The sequence below is a fragment of the Spermophilus citellus genome (genome assembly GCF_964194105.1).
Source record: "Spermophilus citellus genome assembly, chromosome: 4".
In the NCBI taxonomy this organism is placed as follows: Eukaryota; Metazoa; Chordata; class Mammalia; order Rodentia; family Sciuridae; genus Spermophilus; species Spermophilus citellus.
Genome location: NC_138185.1, coordinates 72,583,295 through 72,603,216, shown reverse-complemented (window position 1 = coordinate 72,603,216; position 19,922 = coordinate 72,583,295). Strand labels below are relative to the sequence as shown.

Sequence of the window (19,922 nt, the reverse complement as noted above, 5' to 3'; positions counted from 1 at the left end):
CCCTTCGGCACTGGGACGGCGGCGTCCCTGGCCTTGGGATTCAAGCCGAGCGGCCCTGGCATGCTAAGTGGGCAGTACTGGGGCGCCTTTGTTTCTCGTGGCCATCTCTAAGGACCGGTTTCCCTCTGAATCTAAATGGATTTACCCCTCACCCACCCTGCCCGGGCCCCCAGAAAAGACAGCGCCTCTCAGTGATGCGTCCGGAACACCTGGAGGGTGGGCGTGGGGGATAACCTAGGCTGAGCGGGTACGAAAAAGAGGTGTATACCAGCAACCCCCAGCCTGGGCAGCCCCAGTACTGCGCGGGCCTGAGGGGCTCCATGCTGGTCAGCGGCCCCAACCTGGGGGGTCCAGTTGCCGACAGCCCCAAGTCTCGCGGTGCTACGTCTCGGACCCGGGAGCCCGGCAGGGCGCTCCCCGCCGCGCGACAAAGGCTGAACCGGGAGGAGGAGGCCGCGCAGGGAGGAGGAGCAGATAGAGGCGGGGGCGGCGGGCCGCGGCAGCGGGAAGCGTGGGGGAGCGGCGCCCGCCCGCGCCGTCCTTTGTGTGGCCGCGGCGCTGGCCTGCGCTGGTCCCCGCTGCGCGCTCCGCGCGCGCCGATCCTCCCAGCAAGATGGCAACCCCGGCGGCGGTCAACCCTCCGGGTGAGTAGCGGCCGCGGCCCCAGACTGCGCAGCCCTCAGGGCCTGTCCGGGCCGGAATGGGCTGGAGCGCACTGGGGGTCCAGGGGCCGCAAAGCCAGGCGCGCAGCCCGGGTGGGTGGGGGAAAGGCTGTCACTCGGTGCGGCAGCCTCAGCATCAGCACCAGCATCTCCATCCTGCTTTCTGCCCCATCCTAGTTCTCGCCTGGCACCGGCCGGCACCCCTGAATAGCGCGACGCTTGTTCGCTTTCTCCGGAACACGAAGGGCCATCCCCGAAGCTCTAGCAGTTCCTCAAACAGTCACCTTTGCCTTCCCCATCCCACGCGTTTTTCTCTTCCGGTTCTGACTCTGGTCGTGTAGCGTCTGCAGCGGGTCCCGGCGGGTGCCTGGTACCGCGCTGTCAGAGGGAAAAGTTTGGATCCGGGATTCAACAGGGTAGAACTCCCGGGATTCTCCCCTGCCTGCCCCGCCCCACCAAGCGCCGGTCCTTTGCGCCTTTTACAACTGGCCACTGTGTATGTGAATCGTTCCTGGGCACGAAAATCCCAGCCTGTAATAATGTAGCGTGGAGCATACCTGCTCCTGTCCAGGTCATCATCTGCCTTCTACAGCCGTAATCCTGTAACAAGTGTGCTCCTTTTTGTGATTTAAAAAAAGAAAATAATCATGATTAAGGGGGAATATTTACCTGTTTCGGAATTGTGGCATGGAAATTCTGTTTTCGTTGAGAAAGTTTCCTATGGTCTGAGCAGTACTGGCTGCAGGATGTCTGAGAATGGGACACTGAGATAGCAGCAAAGTTTTGGGTGTTGAGTAATGACTGCTGTGGGCCTGGTAGGTCACTAGGTCCCCACAGGGACAATCACAGAGGTCAGCCTTCAGGAAAGTCCCAGTTGAGGGAGTTTATGAGACCACAGGGATGAACAAGCACATTGCTTAGCAGAGAGAAGTGTCATCAAAGAGGAGTGAGGGATCACTTCCATCTGTGGTGGTCAAGGAAGGTTTGGGGGATTAGACTGCAATTAAACTGTCCATCTAAAATGTGAAGTTTGGCTATACAGAGCTTGGGACTGAGGGAAATTGCAGGCATGAGTTATGATGGCCTGGATGTAAGCATGAGTGGAGGTCAGTGAGTGGCTGGTGCACTGGGGATTTAAGGAGAACAGAAAGATTTAATATTGAGCTGTGTGGTGAGGCTAAGAACTATGGACTTCCCCCACGTTGAGAGAGAGTTCTTAATGGTATTGAACAGGGAAGTCTCATGATCCCTGCTTTTTTTTTTCCCCCCAGGTTAATTTGTCAGCTATGTCTAAGTAACATAGAAATAAGGTAACCAGACTGGAGGCGGGGAAGCCAGGTTTCAGTGAAGCATGAGGAGGTCAGACTTAGCAGAAGTGGCTTGAACAGAGAGGAAGGAAAGCACCATTGAGTAGGTAAAGGAGTTCAGACTTGATGCTGATTATATTGGAATAATGGCAGAGGAGGAACCAAGGAGACACTGTGTAATTAAAAGGAAGGAGGCCCATTAACAGAAATAGGGAGTCCTAAAAAAACAGACAAAGAGTTCCCTGTTTAGAACACTGAGTGGGAAGATGGTTTGTATAAAAACCAATGCCAGTTTGTTTGTCATTGAAGCAATTTCAGACCATTCAGCTACTTAGAAATCAATAGAAAATTAAGATTTAAATATAATGAAATTAGAAAAAGCAAAGAAAGTTAAATGAAGATATTTTAGCCAAGTATGGGTTTATATTGGGAAAAGGAATAAAATTCCAGGCAATTCACATAATTCATGTCCCATTACATCACCACTGAAAACTGTTTTATCTATTAAAAATCCCAAGATCAACATAAGATGGGCAGTCGCCTGTCTTAATGGTGTTGAGCATGTAGTGCCTGTGCCTCTGGCTCTGGGGAATTTGGTACAGCCACAAGGTCTCATTTGTGCTGTTGTAAATTCCTGATTAGTGTGATAGAACTCTCTGGGTCTTTTCTCTGTTGACAGCAGAGATCTTGAGCATGGCGAGAATGTCTCAAAAGAGCTTTCCTTGAGGTGGCTACCCTTTCTGTTATCCATCATCAGTTCTCTTAGTGGTACCCATGGTAGCATGCAGATCTGTGCGGATACATTGTTCTTCCCCCATATACATCTCTAGCTTCTTTAAGGGAAAGGTTTAGTTTAATGGATATAACCAGAGATTCAAGCTAAAGAGAGAGATTTCAGATTCTACGAACCATTTACAACAAATAGAGGCGTGGCCCTTGAGCCCATCTCATGAGAAAAAGTTACAGAATTTTTGACTGTTGCCTCTTCCTCCTGCCTCCCCCCTCTCTTTAGATGTTGTTCCTTTGCACTGAGTAAGAGCTTGGTAAACACAGCTAAATGGACTAGGAGATAGCAGGATTTATTCCTATTTTGTGTTTAGGGTACAGTGGCTGCCTCCCCACATCCACTCACTTGCTCCTTGTTTTTCAGTTGACCACTGAGTACCATTTACAGTGACACTATTATGTGATGTAGTGAGGACCCTCTAGAGCCTTGGTGATGTCAAATGAAGTTGGAGTCTTCACCCTCTCATGTTACTAAGTTGATATGATCCACGTTCAAACCCACTTTAATCTGCTCTTTATAGGTCTCCTGTTTAGGACTTGGGTAAGAATACTCCTTGTTACTCTAGGGGAGAAGAATTCTCTGAAGAAAGAAGGGCCTGACTCCCAGGTATTTTCATGGCTCCTGCCACTGAAAGTCCTGGGTGCATTTCTTGCCTCCTGTGGCTCATGACACTTCCATACTTCTGTGTCATTTCCAGTCTTTACACTGGTCACTGATATTGTTGTATTGGCTGTTATTTTTTTAAAATTTTTAATTGATTTTTTAAAAAATAAATGACAGCAAAATGCATTACAATTCTTATTATACATATACAGCACAATTTTTCATATCTCTGGTTGTATACAAAGTATGTTCACACCAATTCGTGTCTTCATACATGTACTTTGGATAATGATGTCTATCACATTCCACCATCCTTGTAACTCCCTGCCCCCTCCCTTCCCCTCCCACCCCTCTGCCCTATCTAGAGTCTGTCTATTGCACTCATGTTCCCCCTCCCTACCCCACTATGAATCACCCTCCTTATATCAGAGGAAACATTCAGCATTTGTTTTGGGGGGATTGGCTAACTTCACTTAGCATTATCTTCTCCAATGCCATTCATTTACCTGCAAATGCCATGATTTTATTCTCTTTTATTGATGAGTAATATTCCATTGTGGACTATAAGCCACATTTTTTTAATCCATTCATCTATTGAAGGGCATCTAGGTTGGTTCCACAGTTTAGCTATTGTGAATTGTGCTGTTATAAACATTGATGTGGCTGTGTCCCTGTAGTACGCCGTTTTTAAGTCCTTTGAGAATAGACAGAGGAGAGGGGTAGCTGGGTCAAATGGTGGTTTCATTCCCAGTTTTCCAAGAAATCTCCATACTGCTTTCCATATTGGCTGCACCAATTTGCAGTCCCACCAGCAATGTCCCACATCCTCACCAACACTTATTCTTGTTTGTCTTCATAATAGCTGCCATTCTGACTGGAGTGAGATGATATCTTAGAGTAGTTTTGATTTGCATTTCTTTAATTGCTAGAGATGATGAACATTTTTTTCATATATTTGTTGATTGATTGTATGTCCTCTTCTGAGAAGTGTCTGTTCAGGTCCTCTCTATTTGTCTGGCCAGGGATGACATTCTCTGGATTAGAGAATGGAATTGTGGAGTTGAGGGAGGGGCATGCTTGTGCATTATTTGTTTTGCTATCTTCTTGGATGATATTTAAGCATATCTGACTTAAATGAAATAGTGAAGGTTTGAATTAGTTACATGCATGAAAGGATATCTACAGCTGACATGGCACAATTAAGAAGGAGACTTTTCCCAGTGCCATTGTTTTATCGTAATCTTTCATAATTTAAGTATGAAGGAAACAGGTACACATTCAGATTAGTAGTCATTAGGAGTTATGCATTATCCAGACAGTGTCTGAAATTAGTATTTGCAGAATAGACTTAGAGGTTCACTTTTTTTCTGGAGTCTTTTTTTATACTCTCCTACCCTTTAGGCTTCTGGTCTTTGACATTTTAAATTGGAATTGATTATATAGTACAGGAAGATTCTCAGGGCAGAGTACTTTAGATGGAGGGATGTTTGGAATGATTGAACAACACATTGGATATCTTTGATGTGCCAAGCACTCTGTAGGATGCAGAGTAATGCAAAGATAGCAAGAATTTTCTTGACCTTGGAAAGTTCTGAGCCTAATAGAGTAGGCATAAGTAGATCAACTTTCTAGTTAGAAAAAAAAAATAGAATGAAATGAATGTTGACTAGGTATGGCTATATTGTAACAGGGACCCAGACAAAGTCTTGTTACCAGGTAACTTGTTACCATCCCATATATCCCTGCTCCCACACAGTAATCCAAAAATAAGCCTTTTGTAGAGATATTTTGGCCTAAAATTTCTATTTCCTGGAAATTTTAGGAAGAGTCGTTTTGAGCTGGCAGTCAGGCAGGAGATGGACAGATTTGTGAAAGTAGATGGTACTATCAAGTGGATGTCTCCTCAGTGCTCTTGGAGACCCAGCAGGTCACCCAAGAAAGAGGTGGATTTAGAGCTGTTAAGAGACCCATGCTGTGCCTGCAAGCTGTCCTGCCTTATGTGGAATTAGAGCACCCAAACTAGCTCAACAGGGAATTCAATCTGACTTCTCTAAATACAGTTTTCATTGAATCTACAAGCCGATGCATTGCAAAATGCAACATTATTTTGCTTTTTTTCTTATAAGAAACTGCTACCAAGTCAACTCTTTTGCAGTGTTTAAAAACACTTTTCAATTTCAGTGATACTAAAAAATGTGCGTCTTGAAATCAGTAAAATATTGTGCGGGGGTAAATTGGGTCACAGATTGTAGGATATTTAAGCCAAATACCTTAGTTCCCAAATAGTACTTCTGTTTACTGCTTTATAATCTGCCTTTCTTGAGATTCACTAGGACACAAGGTCATAGGGAGATTATTTCTGCATTTTTTTCAGAGCCATTAATACACTCATACACGTATACAGACTTGTGCTGGTTTGTAATGTAAGAAAGGAACATGCTTACTCAGAGTCGCCAAGAAGTGAAATGTGCTGCTTGGGAGGCCATGAAATTTTCCAGTAGGATTTGGTGGGCAATTTTGTGGAGCAGGTCTGGCTATTGAACTAGGTTTTCACACAGAACTTTTTGTTCCATGAATAAAAATTATTTCCCATTTCTTGTCAAGCTCCCTCCCACTGGAGGGCTTTTGCTTGTGCTGTGTCCTTGGAATGATTAAATACTCCCCTGACTTTCCTTCCTTACTCCCTACCCCTCCTCATACCTAACCATTTTCCTGTCCAATTCCATTTTCCCCTCCTGGTCTCAGTGTAAATTCTTATTGCATTAGGGAAACCTGTCTTGGTGCCTTTATTCAGGTAGAGTGTGCTTAGAATGCTTCCTGCCAGAGCCCTATAGGGCTGTACTTTGTCTTGGAACACTTGGAGCACTTCCCCTTGCCTGGAACTAAGTGGTAGATTGTGAAGTTGTTTGATGGATGGATGCCTATGTCCCTGCCTGATGGAAACTCATAAGGGAAGGGAGGCCACATTGCTGTGGCAGCTCCAGTACCTGACGGATCGCCTTCCCCATGGCAGACCCCAGTAAGGTTTTATTAACGGATGAATGTAGGATTCTAGAGAATTGTCTCATATTTTCAAATGTGATTATCTTCAACTACATGTCTTGAGGAAAGGAAGCATACATTCTATATTTGTGGGTCTCTGTAACAGAATAGGCCAGAGCTGACTTGATTTAGATTCTGACTTTAATTTGTAGAAACTGATTTTGATCTGAAAAATCTTCTCAAACCATTCTTTGAACTTTCTAAAGCTGGGGAGCCTTGGAGGCACATAGACTTTATAAATCTCCCCAGGAGGACGGAAAGTCACTTAGGTAAAGGTCCTTGTTAACATCCCACTAAGGTTCACTAGGAAGAGGTCCTCCATGGTGGCTTAGTTACCAGTAGCTATAGATGGGGCAGACTGCATGCTGGCTTTAGATGTAGCCATTGTACAGAGATAGTGGCCTGGGACTTGGGAGGCAGCAGCAAGATCAGATGGTATATTCACTGCCATTTGGTTGAACCAAGCAGGTCTGGAGTTGGAAACTGAGGCCCTTTGCAGAAAACAGCACCTCTGTAGCTGCCAACACTGGAATAGTTTGACCATTTCAAGACAAATTGATAAAAATGTCCAAATGTTTACAAGTAGGTAGTTCTTGCCTTTATGTGCTGTGTGGAAACACTGGCCATCCTTTACAGGTGTGGCTGTGTCTTCAAAGTGGGCAGTGCAAAGCAGGCTATGCTAGCCCTGCTGAGGAGTGACCTTCTCCCTTCAACACTACCACTGAGTACAGTGGACATACACTTTGATGTAAAAAATTTGGAAAATATGCAAAAGTTCTAAGATAGTTTCACCTCCCTCACATTTTTGTATATGTCCTGAAGATATTTTTCTAAATATCACACACATATGTATACATTGCTGAATTGTTTTAAACATATTTTCATTACTCTCTCCTCTTCATTAATGGAAGAGCCTATCAAGAATACTGACTTGAGTGTCAGTTCATAATTGGTTAAACTCAGTTTCATGTTCCATATTCACTGTGCTGCTTCCTAATGCCAGTGTCACTAACTCACCCAAAAAGCTTTGACCACTGTTTGTTGTTTATGTCTCCTCCTGTATTGAACTACAGATTTCCGACCAGCTTGGCTGACAAGTCCCCAGGGCTTGGAAAGCCTAGACTGAGGGATTTCTTGTCCTTCCTATCTGCATTTTGTGCCATTAGACAGATCGTGGTAGTTATTCCTGTTTCCAATGCAGATTCAGGAGCTATAATAAAAGATGATGAATGTGCTTGTTTGGGGTTTGCTTATCCCTGCTTTTCTCCTTTGCTTTTAAACAGTAGGGAGTAGCTGCAAGTGGACCTGGGCACCTTTCCTTCCAGGTACGGGCAACAGAAGAAAGACTAGAAAGTAAGACAGCCAGGGAGGAGTCCGGATGACATGTCCAGGGTGGGTAGCACCAGAGGAGTTGACCTGAGTTGAAACTGAACTTTGAGTAGATTCAGGGCCTTTGGGTGTATCCGAGAAGCAGACTGGCTAATGGCCTTGCTGATGGCTAAGTGAAGGAGACGGGATCAGAGAAGAGGGTGGTCTTCCTCACACCAGACATTCATGGAACCCTGTGGTGAGTCATTTTGCCCATCAGAGCCTTTCTGCCAGGTGAGTGAAGCAATTTCCTAACTGTTTGTTTGGACCTTCATATTGCCCTAATAGCAGTTAAGTAAGAAAGCCATGGAATTGTTAAATGACTGAAGGTATCTAGGATAGGTACATGACTTCCTGGAAAAAAAAAAAAAAAACAGCAATATATGATCTTATAATCAACAGGAAGCCTAAAGTTAATCTAATTTTTAATTTATAGAGTCACAGCTATATAGAATGGTATTCCCTTTTTATATTAAATAGATCACTGTGGCAGGTAGTAGGGCATCTGAGAAAGCTGGCCCAGGGGCCACACAGGTGTGTCCACATGGTGCTTCTCAGTGGGGGGCATTTTCAATGTCTGGAGACATTTTTGGTTGTCATTTCAAAGTTGTATAGATGCTACTGGCACCTGTGTATAGCAGCCAGATTTTCCAAAGAATTGTCCAGCCCACCATGTCTCCAGAATTGTGTTTAATAAGCTTTGTCTATGGAGACCAAACTTTTTCTAGGCCTCTGGACAGTGGCAATTGGAAAAGAAACCCCAGAGTGCCATCCAGATGATGGCCTGCATGAAACATGTCAGAGACACATGGCAGCTTTAAAACCAAGATGGTTCTTTTGAGATAGTTATAAAATCTGTGATGGAAGTTAATTTAAATGTGAAGTAACAAAAAACTGCAAGAAGTTTTTCTTATTATTTTTAGAACAGCATTTATGTTTCTATCACATCAGCAGTTTAAAATGAGGCATAGTCTGGAATCATTTGCCATAATTTGATATGCTTGATAGATTCCAAGTCCCCCAAAGAATAAAATGAATGAATGTGATCAAGGATCACAGCTGTGTTCTCCATGTTTTTGAAAGCATTTCACACCAGAAAACTTCCAGTTCAATTCCTCCAATGTCCCTGCCCAAAGGATGCTGTGCTAGCTGCTAGGGGGCTAGAAAGATGTAGATCAAACAGGTTGGCTACGTGTGGCCTCTGTTCAGCCAGTCCTGGAAGCAGGCAGCCCTGGGACAGGTTTATGCAAATTTGTGCAAATGACTGACCCTGTTGGTGTACTGAAGAGAATGGGGCCCTCTCCAGTTCTTTTCTGCAGGAAAAGAAAGAATGCTGAAGGAATGGTTCAGAAGTACAGCTTTTTGCAGGACTAAAGTGTGTATGCTTTTTCCTAATCAGCATCACAAACAGCAGGTCTCAATTTCCAGCTGCCTGCTGAGTCTGTAGGGTCCTGCAGATTCTGGGAAGCCTGCATCTCCCTGGTTTACTCCTTCCCCCACCAGGTCCCCTGTGGCAGCGAATGGCACCACTCTCCATTCATTGGCCCAAGCCAGACATTAATTATTTTAATTGCCTATCCACCTAATTAAACAAATATTAATTGAATGCCAACTGTGTGCTCACAGTGGTGTGCAAACCCAGGCATGGTTTCTGCTTTCACAGAGCTTTACTGTGTGGTTGGAGAGTCAGCCATTTATTAAATAATCACACGCATGAGGATAGCATTAAAATAAGTATTATGAGAGAAAGGAGTCTTTGTTTCCTAATGCAACAGGAAACCATTGAAGTGAGCCCGAGTAGGGATGTTTTGTGATCAGAGGCGCATTTTGAAGAGATCTTTCTGGCACCTGAGTGAAGAGTATCCTTAGTGGCAGCAGGAAGGCTGGGTGAGAGAAATCTGTTGCATGACCATCTTGACAGTTCAAGGAAGGGATGGTGGAGGACTGTTCCAGGTGGCAGTGGATGAGAAGTAGATGGAGCCTTGAGATAGTTAGAAGTAAAGCCAACAGAACCAATAGAACAAGGGATGGAATGGATATAGACGAGGGAGGCAAGGTTCCTGATTCAGGCATTAGCTACCATTTCTGAATGGTGTGAAAATACTTTGTATACAACCAGTAACTTGAAAACTTGTGCTCTATATGTGTAATATGAAATGAACTGCATTCTGCCGTCATATATAACAAATTAGAATAAGTAATTTAATAAAAAGAAAAAAAGAACACTAGGTGAGATCTGGAGTGTTTGGGGCTTTTTTGGTGGGAGCTGGACAGACCATGAGTTTCCTCTTGGACACATTGAGGGAAAGCCACTTTCAGTTCAGAGATAGGGACTTGCTCAAAACCTCTGAATTGCTCCTGCCCCTGGAGTCAGGATCTCCCCTCTCCTCCTCCTCCTCTGTACTTTGAGCAGATTTGGCATAAATGTGGTGCTTCATAAATATTTGCTGAATGAATCAATGTATTGGTTTTCAAATTCCCCAAATCCCAAACTAACAAGAAGAGCTGGGGGTCCATGACAAGGATTTTTTGTTTGGAGGAACTTTTTCATGCTAAGATAATTTCAGGCCTATGGAAAAGTTGCAGAAATGGTTCACAGAGCGCCTACATGCTTGTTACTTAGATTTCCTAGTTGTTGTTACATTGACTGTATCCATTTACCTCTTCGTACTATTTAAGAATACGAGGCAGATATGATGCACTTGCTTAACCCTAAATACTTCAATGTATACTTCCTAAGAATAAGGACTTTCTCCCTTAATTTGTAGCCTGAATTAGGAAGTTGGCATTAATCTAATAGAACTATCTCATCCATAGACTTTATTCATAGTTCACTAATTGTTCCTTCTAACAAAAGAAAAGAGTTATTTTCTGATCTTGGATTTAATACAGGATTACAAGATTCATAAAGTTGTCTCCTTTAATTCTGAACAATTCCATAGTCTTTTTTTAAAACAAATCTTTTATAACCTTAATATTTATATTTTTATAACCTTAATATTTCTGTCGAAGTACAATTATTTTTATTTCCATTTGGTTTTGTATGATATTGTCTCACAATTAAAATGAGGCTGTACTTTTTTAAAAATAGAAAACAAATTTTAATTTTTTTTTTTTTTTTTTGGTACCAGAGATTGAACTCAGGGGCACTCGACCACTGAGCCACATCCCCAGTCCTATTTTTGTATTTTATTTAAAGACAGGATCTCACTGAGTTGCTTAGTGCTTCTCCATTGCTGAGGCTGGCTTTGAGCTAAAAATCCTCCTGTATCAGCCTCCCCAGCTGCTGGAATTACAGGCGTGTGCTGCCGCACCCGGCAAATTTTAATTTTTTGAAACAAAAATACTACAAACTACTATTGTATCATAAGTTTACTTCTAACAGTCCTGTGGAAGCAAGTGTCTCAGTTGGTAACATCAACAGGTGATTAGGACAGATGATTAGTGATATCAAATGCCATTCCCTACATGCCTGACACACCTCATTTTGGGGTACTCTACACGATATTTAGGCATGTCACATGTTTCTGGGGAGTACAGGTCCTGAGGATTATTATTTTTATTTTTTTAAGATGGCAGGGTTAACACTTTCCTAAACTGAATATCAACTTTATTTGACAAGTAAAATAATTATAAGCTAACTTTGCAAAGATTACCATATCTCTAATAAAGTCAATGGAGAGTTGAAGTGTTTAATTACTAACTTTCTTGACATAGAAATTGAAAAGCTTTTCAGGTAAGTTGCTCGTGTGGAATGCCTGAAACATATTGCAATTAACAATTGGATCTTCATTCAAACAGTAATTACTCTGTGATTCGTCCTGTTTGGTTTCTGGTATATTTCTAGGATTAGATATGCATTTGCATTTATTTTAGAAAGTTAATTTATTACTTCCCTTAAGTTTCTTTTAAAAACAAGGGCGCAGTTTACTCTGCTTTGTCAAAAGGGGAACACCTTTTGTTTTCAGACTTAGTGATTTGAGGGGATATAATTTGCCTACAGAGATTTGCTGAATTTTGCATTCTGAGAATTCTCCTGCCCCATCCTGAGTTTTAGAAGTATTTTGTTATAGCTATAGAAAGCTGACTAAGTTGCAGTAAGGCTTAAATGTTCTATTCACAGTGTTTGGGATGGGACTTAGCACACAGCAGGTGCTCTGTAAGCGCTGCCTTCCTCATTACAATTGTTCTCTTAGTACCTTCACAGTGGTGTGGAGCACTATACTGACTTTGGCATCAAAGAACCAGTTGTGCCATTGAAGAGAGGGCTCTCTTGTGAAATAGCCCTTGATACTCCAGGGCTGTCAAGCACATGCAGCATCATCAACTGCCCCCTCTGGACATTCCTCCTTCCAACCTCATTTCAGAGAGAAACTTAGAGCCCTGCTTCTGCTGTCCCTACTCCGCTCCTCCCAGCCCTGGGAAGTGTATCAGTGGACTTTAAATAGTCCTTAACCTTGCTGGATCAGGCTGCTCCCTACTCTCAGGTTGTGACATCTTTCTCAATATTTTTCCCATTCACTGAACTGGCCTTCAGCCCTAACTTCTTGCAAGTCCAGATCTGCACAGCTTCATCACCCACTCCTCTTCTGCCTGCCCTCACTGGCAGAGGAAGAGCATCCTATTGCCCAAGGACAGCTGTCCCTCCCTATGTTCTGGACAGACCAAGGTGGAATCTGCCCACCATGAGGGATCCTCTGTTGATGGCCCAGGGGCTACTGTGCTCGGGGTGGGATGCTGTCCCTGGCCTGCCCACACATGTGGAACTTAAGTTCTGCAGCTACTTGGTGTCCTGTCTCCTTCTACCTTTCACTTGGCCCTCCTACCCTCCACTTGGGTCCAAGCCATGTGAATTTTGTGCAGTACTTTGTGGACAGACTGGAAGTTAGGTTATGCTCTTTTTTTGTTCAGATTTTTTCATTCACTCTCGTTCATAATCCAACAAATATTTATTAACTCTCTGCCCTTTGTTAATTTTGTTCTTGGTGCTGGGAGTAGACTGATTAGGAAGAATGACAGTCTGTACTTTTATGATCTGTAGTCTCCTGAGGTCCCCCTACCCCGTTTTGCCCGGAAGGCAGTTTCTCCCTGTGTTCTCCACACTAAATGTGCAGTTGGTCAAACCTTTTTCCAGAATGCAGGGTCTGTGAGGTCTGTCTACCACCAGAGGGTGCCAGACCATTCAAGTAATTATGTCTGGGATCTGCCACTTGACTATGCACAGAACAACCAGGAGGGCTTGTTAAGCACTGAGGGTTGCCCCACCTCAGAGTTCCTTTAACAGACTTGAATTTCTAACATGTTCTTATGTGCTACTACTACTGTAGCTGCTGCTGCTCCAGGGACCACAGTTCAGTTCCACAGTGGCAGGGACAGCGCCAGCTAACCTGGTTACTCATACCAGGGCTTCCACGTTCATGAGCCTGTTGGATCCTATTGTTTCAGAGTAAGGGCCTGTCATGGAACCAGGACAGCTGCCTGGTCCTTAGGTGCCATTTCTTATGATTCTGCTGAAAAGAATTCAAGCAAAACACAGTGTGACAAGCAAAGTTTAATAGAGTGAGAAGCAGGGGTGGTGTGCTGTATAGGAACTGCATGGAGACCACTCTGAAGAAACATTGGTGTGGTGCTCACAGAGTTGGAGTTTTTAAGGAAATGAGGTCCCCCCACCCTGTTTTACCTCTATTTTCCTGCCCCCTCCTCCATTGGTTTATTACCCTTTGGATTGCCATCAGCAAACTTCCTTTGCAAGGGTCTTGATGCTCTGATTGCAAGGGTGATTGGGTCATTATGACATAGTTCAATGTTAAGGGAGGGTCCTGGTGACCTGGTTACAAGAGATAATGAGGACATGGTCTGAAAATAGTAGTTTTCCCTGAGGGGTTATAATTAACTATGATTGGAGGATATCTCAACATATATCAGACCTCACTTTTCTGAAGCTTATCTGCTTCCATTAGGGTTCACCATGATTCTAGGTACTAGTACCCTGGAGAGATTATAATTATCTGCAGCTTGGGAGTGTGGGGCATTCCAGCTCTCTTTCCCCAGTGTTTGCCTGTTTACATAAAGTTTTTTGTGGTTTCCAGTTTTATGACTCCTAGATTTTCCTTGATGCATAGACTTGTCCATCATTGTTTCTTTCCCCACCCACCTGTTCATGGCTAACTAACCTACCTAACATCAAAGATGATCAGGCTCAGTTGGCTCATTTCACAGATGAGGAAATTGAGATTTAGACAGTGGAACAGAGACTTGAAACCCATTCTTTTGATCCTAAGTGTACCTTCTATTAAATGTTACTCTGGATTTCCCTGGACAGTCTGAGGACAGAAAGGAAATGGATTGACAAGTGAATTATACTGAGGAGACATGAACCAAAAGTGTCAGCTAGTCATCCTGCAGCATGAAAAGCTGGGAAGAGCCCATTCTCAGTGGACTAGTCCTGGCTTTGGATGGATAGGTGTGAGCCTTTGGACCTGACCCCGTTCTCTTAGTCACCCTGACCTTTTCTCTATGGGCTTTCATTTTCTCATTTATAACCTGAAGGGTTAGTTATAAAAATGCCTCTGATTGTCTGGGTTCAGAAAGTCTTGGGAGAAAAAGCTGAATAGACACAGTTTGGGTTCTTGGGGAATTTAGGGGGTACTTAGGGAGGTAAACCTAGATGATCTTCTTGTGTAAGCATCCCCTGGTTTTCAAGTCCAGTGTAAGACTTCACCAGAGGGTCTTATGATGAAAGGTGTAGTAAGAAGAACATAAGAGGAGACCACAATAAGCTCTGTGTGGAGAGTCTGGGGCCATGGGAGACTGCAACAGAGAGATAAGACACTTGACCCCCTCACCCTAACCACTATCCATCTATTTCTCTGAGCCTCTCTTCCCATTTTGTATTCTTACACCAGAGCCCATGTTCTAGTTGTCTTTCTATCATACCTTCTTCTTGGTTTAAAATAAATAGATTTTATATACATATGAATATACATATATAGAATATAAAAATATATATTACAAACATATGAAAAAAGTATTCATTTCAATAAAAATGTCTTATCCTTGCCCTAGGAGAGTCAATGAGGTGTGATAGTGAGATATAACCATTCCAGGGATGGAATCCCATTTCTGCCACTTGGAGAAACGTCTTAACCTTTTTGGGCCTCACTTTCCATGTTTATATAGTAGAAAAACAAAAACAATGCTCATGTTCCTTTAAATAATTCACACATTGGGAACTGTTGTGGGAATTAAATAAGATAAACATGTAATACATATAAAGCCAGTGTCTGCCTCTTGGTAAGAATCCAGCAAATGCTTATTACAGGAGAGTCTACAACAGGACTCTGAACAGGAGTCACTAGGATGGCTTTCCAGTAGCAGGTGCTTTAGAATCTAAAGGGAAGAAAAGCCTTGTTGACTATACCATTGTTCAAACTCTGGGCAAAGTTTTCTCCTTAAACTTTAAGATTGATAATTAAATGCCCTAGGGCACAACCAGATAAGGAAGGAAGGCTTCCATCCTTCAAGCTGCTGAATTAGTAAAACAAGAGGATTAGAGATCTCATTCAAGGAACTCCTAAAGGAGCTACTTCTGGAAGATGGGAAGTGACTGCCAATGGAAGTTCTCAGGTGCATGGAAGAATGACAAGACAATAAGCAGTGAACACAAGAAATATAAATATGCTCTGACCATAAATAATAACAGGATATACTTTATGGGGTGAGTAGAGGGAAAGCTGTGTGGTTCAGGGCTACTAAACTTTTGCTAAATATGTATAATGGTTTTAGAATGATAACCGATGCCTTTACCATAAGGAGTTTCTAAACTAGTGGAACAACAAATAATAGAATGAAACCTGTGTTTTAGTTAAGAACAAGAACAATTAGAAGAGGAAAAGTTTATTTTAGGGCTCATGGTTTCAGAGGTCTCAGTACATAGCCAGCTTCATTCCTCGGGGCTCAAGGTGAGACAAACATCATGGTGGCAGAGTGTGGTAGAGGGAAGCATCTTACGTGATGATCAAGAAACAGAGAGAGAGAGTTAAGCTCAGGGCAATAAATATATAACCAAAGTCAAGCTCTAACATGGCTCTTCTAGCCACACCCTTCGGTTACCACTCAGTTAATCCCATCAGGGGATTAATTCACTGTTTGTTTTAAGAATCTTATAACCCAGTCATTTCACCTCTGAATGTTCTTGCATTGTCTCTCACATAAGCCCCTTTGGGGGACAATCAAATCCAAACCATAAGAGCCTATAACCCTTTCAATAAAATAGTAATAAAGCAGGGAAAAAGAAAATGTATGACAAATAGCTGAAAATATGGTAGAAATAAATTTGAACAGGAGTCACTGGGATGGCTTTCCAGTAGTAGTTGACTATTCCATTGTTCAAACTCTGGGTAAAGTCTATCTAAATAGTTTGAATAAATGTACTATTATTTCAGGTTAGGAAACAAACGTTGTCTAAGTAGATTTAAAAAGAAATAGAGGCAAATGTAGTTTATAAGAGATATAATGTGAATTCCCTTTAGAGCTTTAATTGTGTAGATAATGGTTTTTTTAAATTTTTTTTTTTAGTTGTAGTTGGACACAATATCTTTATTTATTTTTATGTGGTGCTGAGGATCGAACCCAGAGCCTCACACGTGCACGGCTGGCGCTCTACAACTGAGCTACAGCCCCAGCCCCTGTAGATAATGTTTTATTTCTTAAGATGGAAATCTGTATAAATTTTCGTTCCCTTTTCTATGCCTTAAAATTTTCCAAATGTTATGTTTTAAAAATCTACTTAAAGTTAAATGACAATGAAGAATATATTTTTAGGTAATATGATAGTTAATACCAGCTAGGCATGGTGGTCCATGGCTGTAATCCCAGTGACAGTGACAGGTGAGGCTGAGGTAGGAGGATCGAAAGTTAGAGACCAGCCTCAGTAATTTAGTGAGGCCCTGCCCCCCTGCTGGGGGTGGAACTCAGTGGTAAAGCACTCCTGGGTTCAACCCCCAGTTAAAAAAAAATAAAAATAAAGGTGGATACCAAATATTTTTAGGTATGTATTATGGATTTGTGACTGAGAGTCTATGTGTATGAAGAATAAAAGGAAAACAAAAACCTCAAGAGGAATGTTTTTAAAATATAAAGACAGGCAATTCAAAAAGTGTAAAAAAAAAAGAATCACTAAATCATGTTTAGTTTCATTAATAACTAATGAAATAAAAGTTGAAACAAGCATACTTTTGCCCATTAGCTTGACAATAATTAAAAAGCCTTCTAATAATATCCTGTGTCAGTTGAGAAGTTTATGCATTTTGTGGGAGTGAAACTTAGTCTACCATTCTGGTGGTGGCAAATGTTTATAAACTCTGGTTCAGTAATTTGAGTATACTAATTCATTTTTTAAGAAAATAATCAGTGTGGGAAAAATGTCATTAAGAAATTTTATTGCAGTGTTGTTTATAAAGATAGAAGTAAATAAATATAAATGTGCAACAAGGATGACTAGTAATGGAATCTAGATGTCCTTCAGTGATATAAACTTTGTGTATGTACAGTATTTCAGTGGCCTACCAATTAGGTATAACATTGATGAAATAGTTCTACTGATTTGTATTTATATGTGTGAAGAGAACAGTCAGGAATCATCTGGTAAAAAGTTAAACATAATTATCACTTTATGTGTCATGATATTTTCCAGCTGTTTTAGTCTTGTAAATATAATAAAGAGTTTAAAAATAGAACATGTTCCAAATTTATATGTCATATTTTGTATTATGTGATTAAAAGCATTAACTTTTAAATCAAACATATGTGAGTATGCATGCATTTCAGCTCTGTCACTTAGCTGCATAACTCTAGGCTGGTCACTTAGACTCTTTGATTACTTTAAATCTGTAAAATGGTTAATGTTCTCCATCGAGCATGTGTATAAATGGATGATTCATGTAATATGTTTAGTATAACCTTCCAACAGTGTCTGTGCCCAGGAACAATTAGCTGTTACCACCATCAGGATTGTAAGCACAATCCTGGACCTGAGGATGTTTCACAAGGACTTGAGCAAGGATCTCAAATGACCTAACAATAGCAGCATTGAGGAGTACATATGGGAACATTCATAATTTCATGACACTAGGAACATGTTCCTGACACTGGAACACTCATTTTGAGTAAAACAATAAGTTATGTCCAGTGTCTTTATGTATAAAGACTCTACCTGCCTACAGTTATCCCCCAATATAGTAGTCCTTTCAGATCATTTTTTTAAATCTTGTTTTTGTGGTATGGGGAATTGAGCCCAGGGTCACTTTTTATTTATATTTTGAGACAGGGTCTCACTAATTTGCTGAGTATCTCGCTAAATTGCTGAGGCTGGCCTGAAACTTGAGATCCTCTTACTTTAGCTTCCCAATTCACTGGGATATCAAATGTATGCTATTATGCCTGGCTCCTGTCAGATTATTAATCCATCAAATACATTTATTCACTGATTAGGTTTCAGCTCTCATAATTTAATCATGAACTTTGGAGGGATACCTCATATCTAAACCATAACAATTACTAAAAGATATACTGAGTGTATTGAGATTACTAATTCCCTTCCATATTAATAGTGAGACTTTTCTGCAAATATACTAGAATTCACAGTGCACTCAGTGAAGCATTTGGTGATTTTGTGTGTGTGTGTGTGTGTGTGTGTGTGTGTGTGTGTGAGAGAGAGAGAGAGAGAGAGAGAGAGAGAAGTAAAGTCTCACAGTATGTTTTGTTTTGTTTTGAGTACTGAAGATTGACCTCAGAGGCACTCAACCACTTAGCCACATCCCCAGCCCTATTTTGTATTTTATTTAGAGACAGGGTCTCACTGAATTGCTTAGTGCATTGCCATTGCTGAGGCTGGCTTTGAACTTGCGATTCTCCTGCCTCAGTCTCCCCAGCTGCTGGAATTACAGGTATGTGCCACTGCACCTTGCAATAGTATGTTTTACTAGGATTCTTTCATCTGTAAAACACAGCCCAATATACACTAGATTATACAAACTGTAAAGGAATTATTAGATATCCAGGTGAGCATTTGGCCAGGGAAAGATACAAGAGTGCTAGCGATATACTTGAGACACTATGTGTCTTCCCTGTAGTCCCTTATTCAGTTTCCTCCTATATTGGTCTTTTTCTCTGGTAGGTTCTACCCACATGGTGGTCCAATTTCCTCTTGTTAGTGGAAAGTCCTGCTGAGGTCCTGGGTGCAATAGCCAACTGATATCCCTGTCACTAGAGTACACCGTGTTGTGTGTGGCCAGAGGTGAGCATGTGTCCCACCCGAGGAGCCCCCTTGGGGGTACATACCCAAGCCACATGGACCTGGAGTGAGAGAGGGGACATGGCTCAAATGAGGCTTTGTGTGGTCACCAGAAGAGAGAAGCAGACAGGATGGGTGGTTCAACAGGTGTCGGACCCTGACTGATAAGGTACTTTCATTTGTCACAGGTTATAGTTGCTTCATTAAGTTTACGCAATACTCCCATGAATTTTTATTCTGTGATATTTTATTTCCTTTTTTTTTTAAATTGAGGAGATAGCCCCAGTGATGTCCAGAGTCTTGCCTACTTTGGCAGGAAGACATAGTGGTCACATCAGGTCTAAATTGAGGTCTCTCTCCCTCAGTGAGCTGCTTCTTCAGTTGAGATATTTCCTCTCTGAGCACCATCACAGTCCAGCCATGGCAGTGGCCTTTTCAGTGTCCCACTTGGTTTTATTATGGTGTCCTTTTGTCACAATCAGGTAAAATTTTACCTGTGGATGGAAACCAAAGCAATCATATTCTTACTTTCCTTTGGCCTAAAACATTTCCCTTTCAGTTGTCTGAGTAATAATTTTTCTTTTGCTTTATCGATGCAACAGTTTTTACTGTTTTCTTCCAAAACAGCCCTAAAAAAAACCCACAAATAACAGAGAATAGATTTTTTTATTTGAAATATTACTGTCATTCATTTAAAAAAAATAATTTTAATTTGTTATATATAACAACAGAATGCATTACAATTCATATTACACATATAGAGCACAATTTTTCATATCTCTGGTTGTACACAAAGTAGAGTCACATCCTTGTGTCTTCATACATGTACATAAGGGAGGGGAAGGGAGGGGGCATACGGG

The 19,922-nt window shown here is 41.8% G+C and overlaps 1 protein-coding gene across 2 annotated transcripts in view; it reads left to right on the top strand.

The window, feature by feature from the left end:
• The first annotated feature begins 444 nt into the window (after positions 1-444).
• The window catches only part of ARNT2 (aryl hydrocarbon receptor nuclear translocator 2), a 177,392-nt gene continuing 157,914 nt past the window's right edge, over positions 445-19,922 (top strand). For both annotated transcript variants that reach the window (XM_081290101.1, XM_081290100.1), the window contains exon 1: positions 445-644. In XM_081290101.1, coding sequence (XP_081146227.1) covers positions 614-644 — 31 coding nt within the window. In that variant the 5' untranslated portion in view covers positions 445-613. The remainder of the gene's footprint in view (positions 645-19,922) is intronic.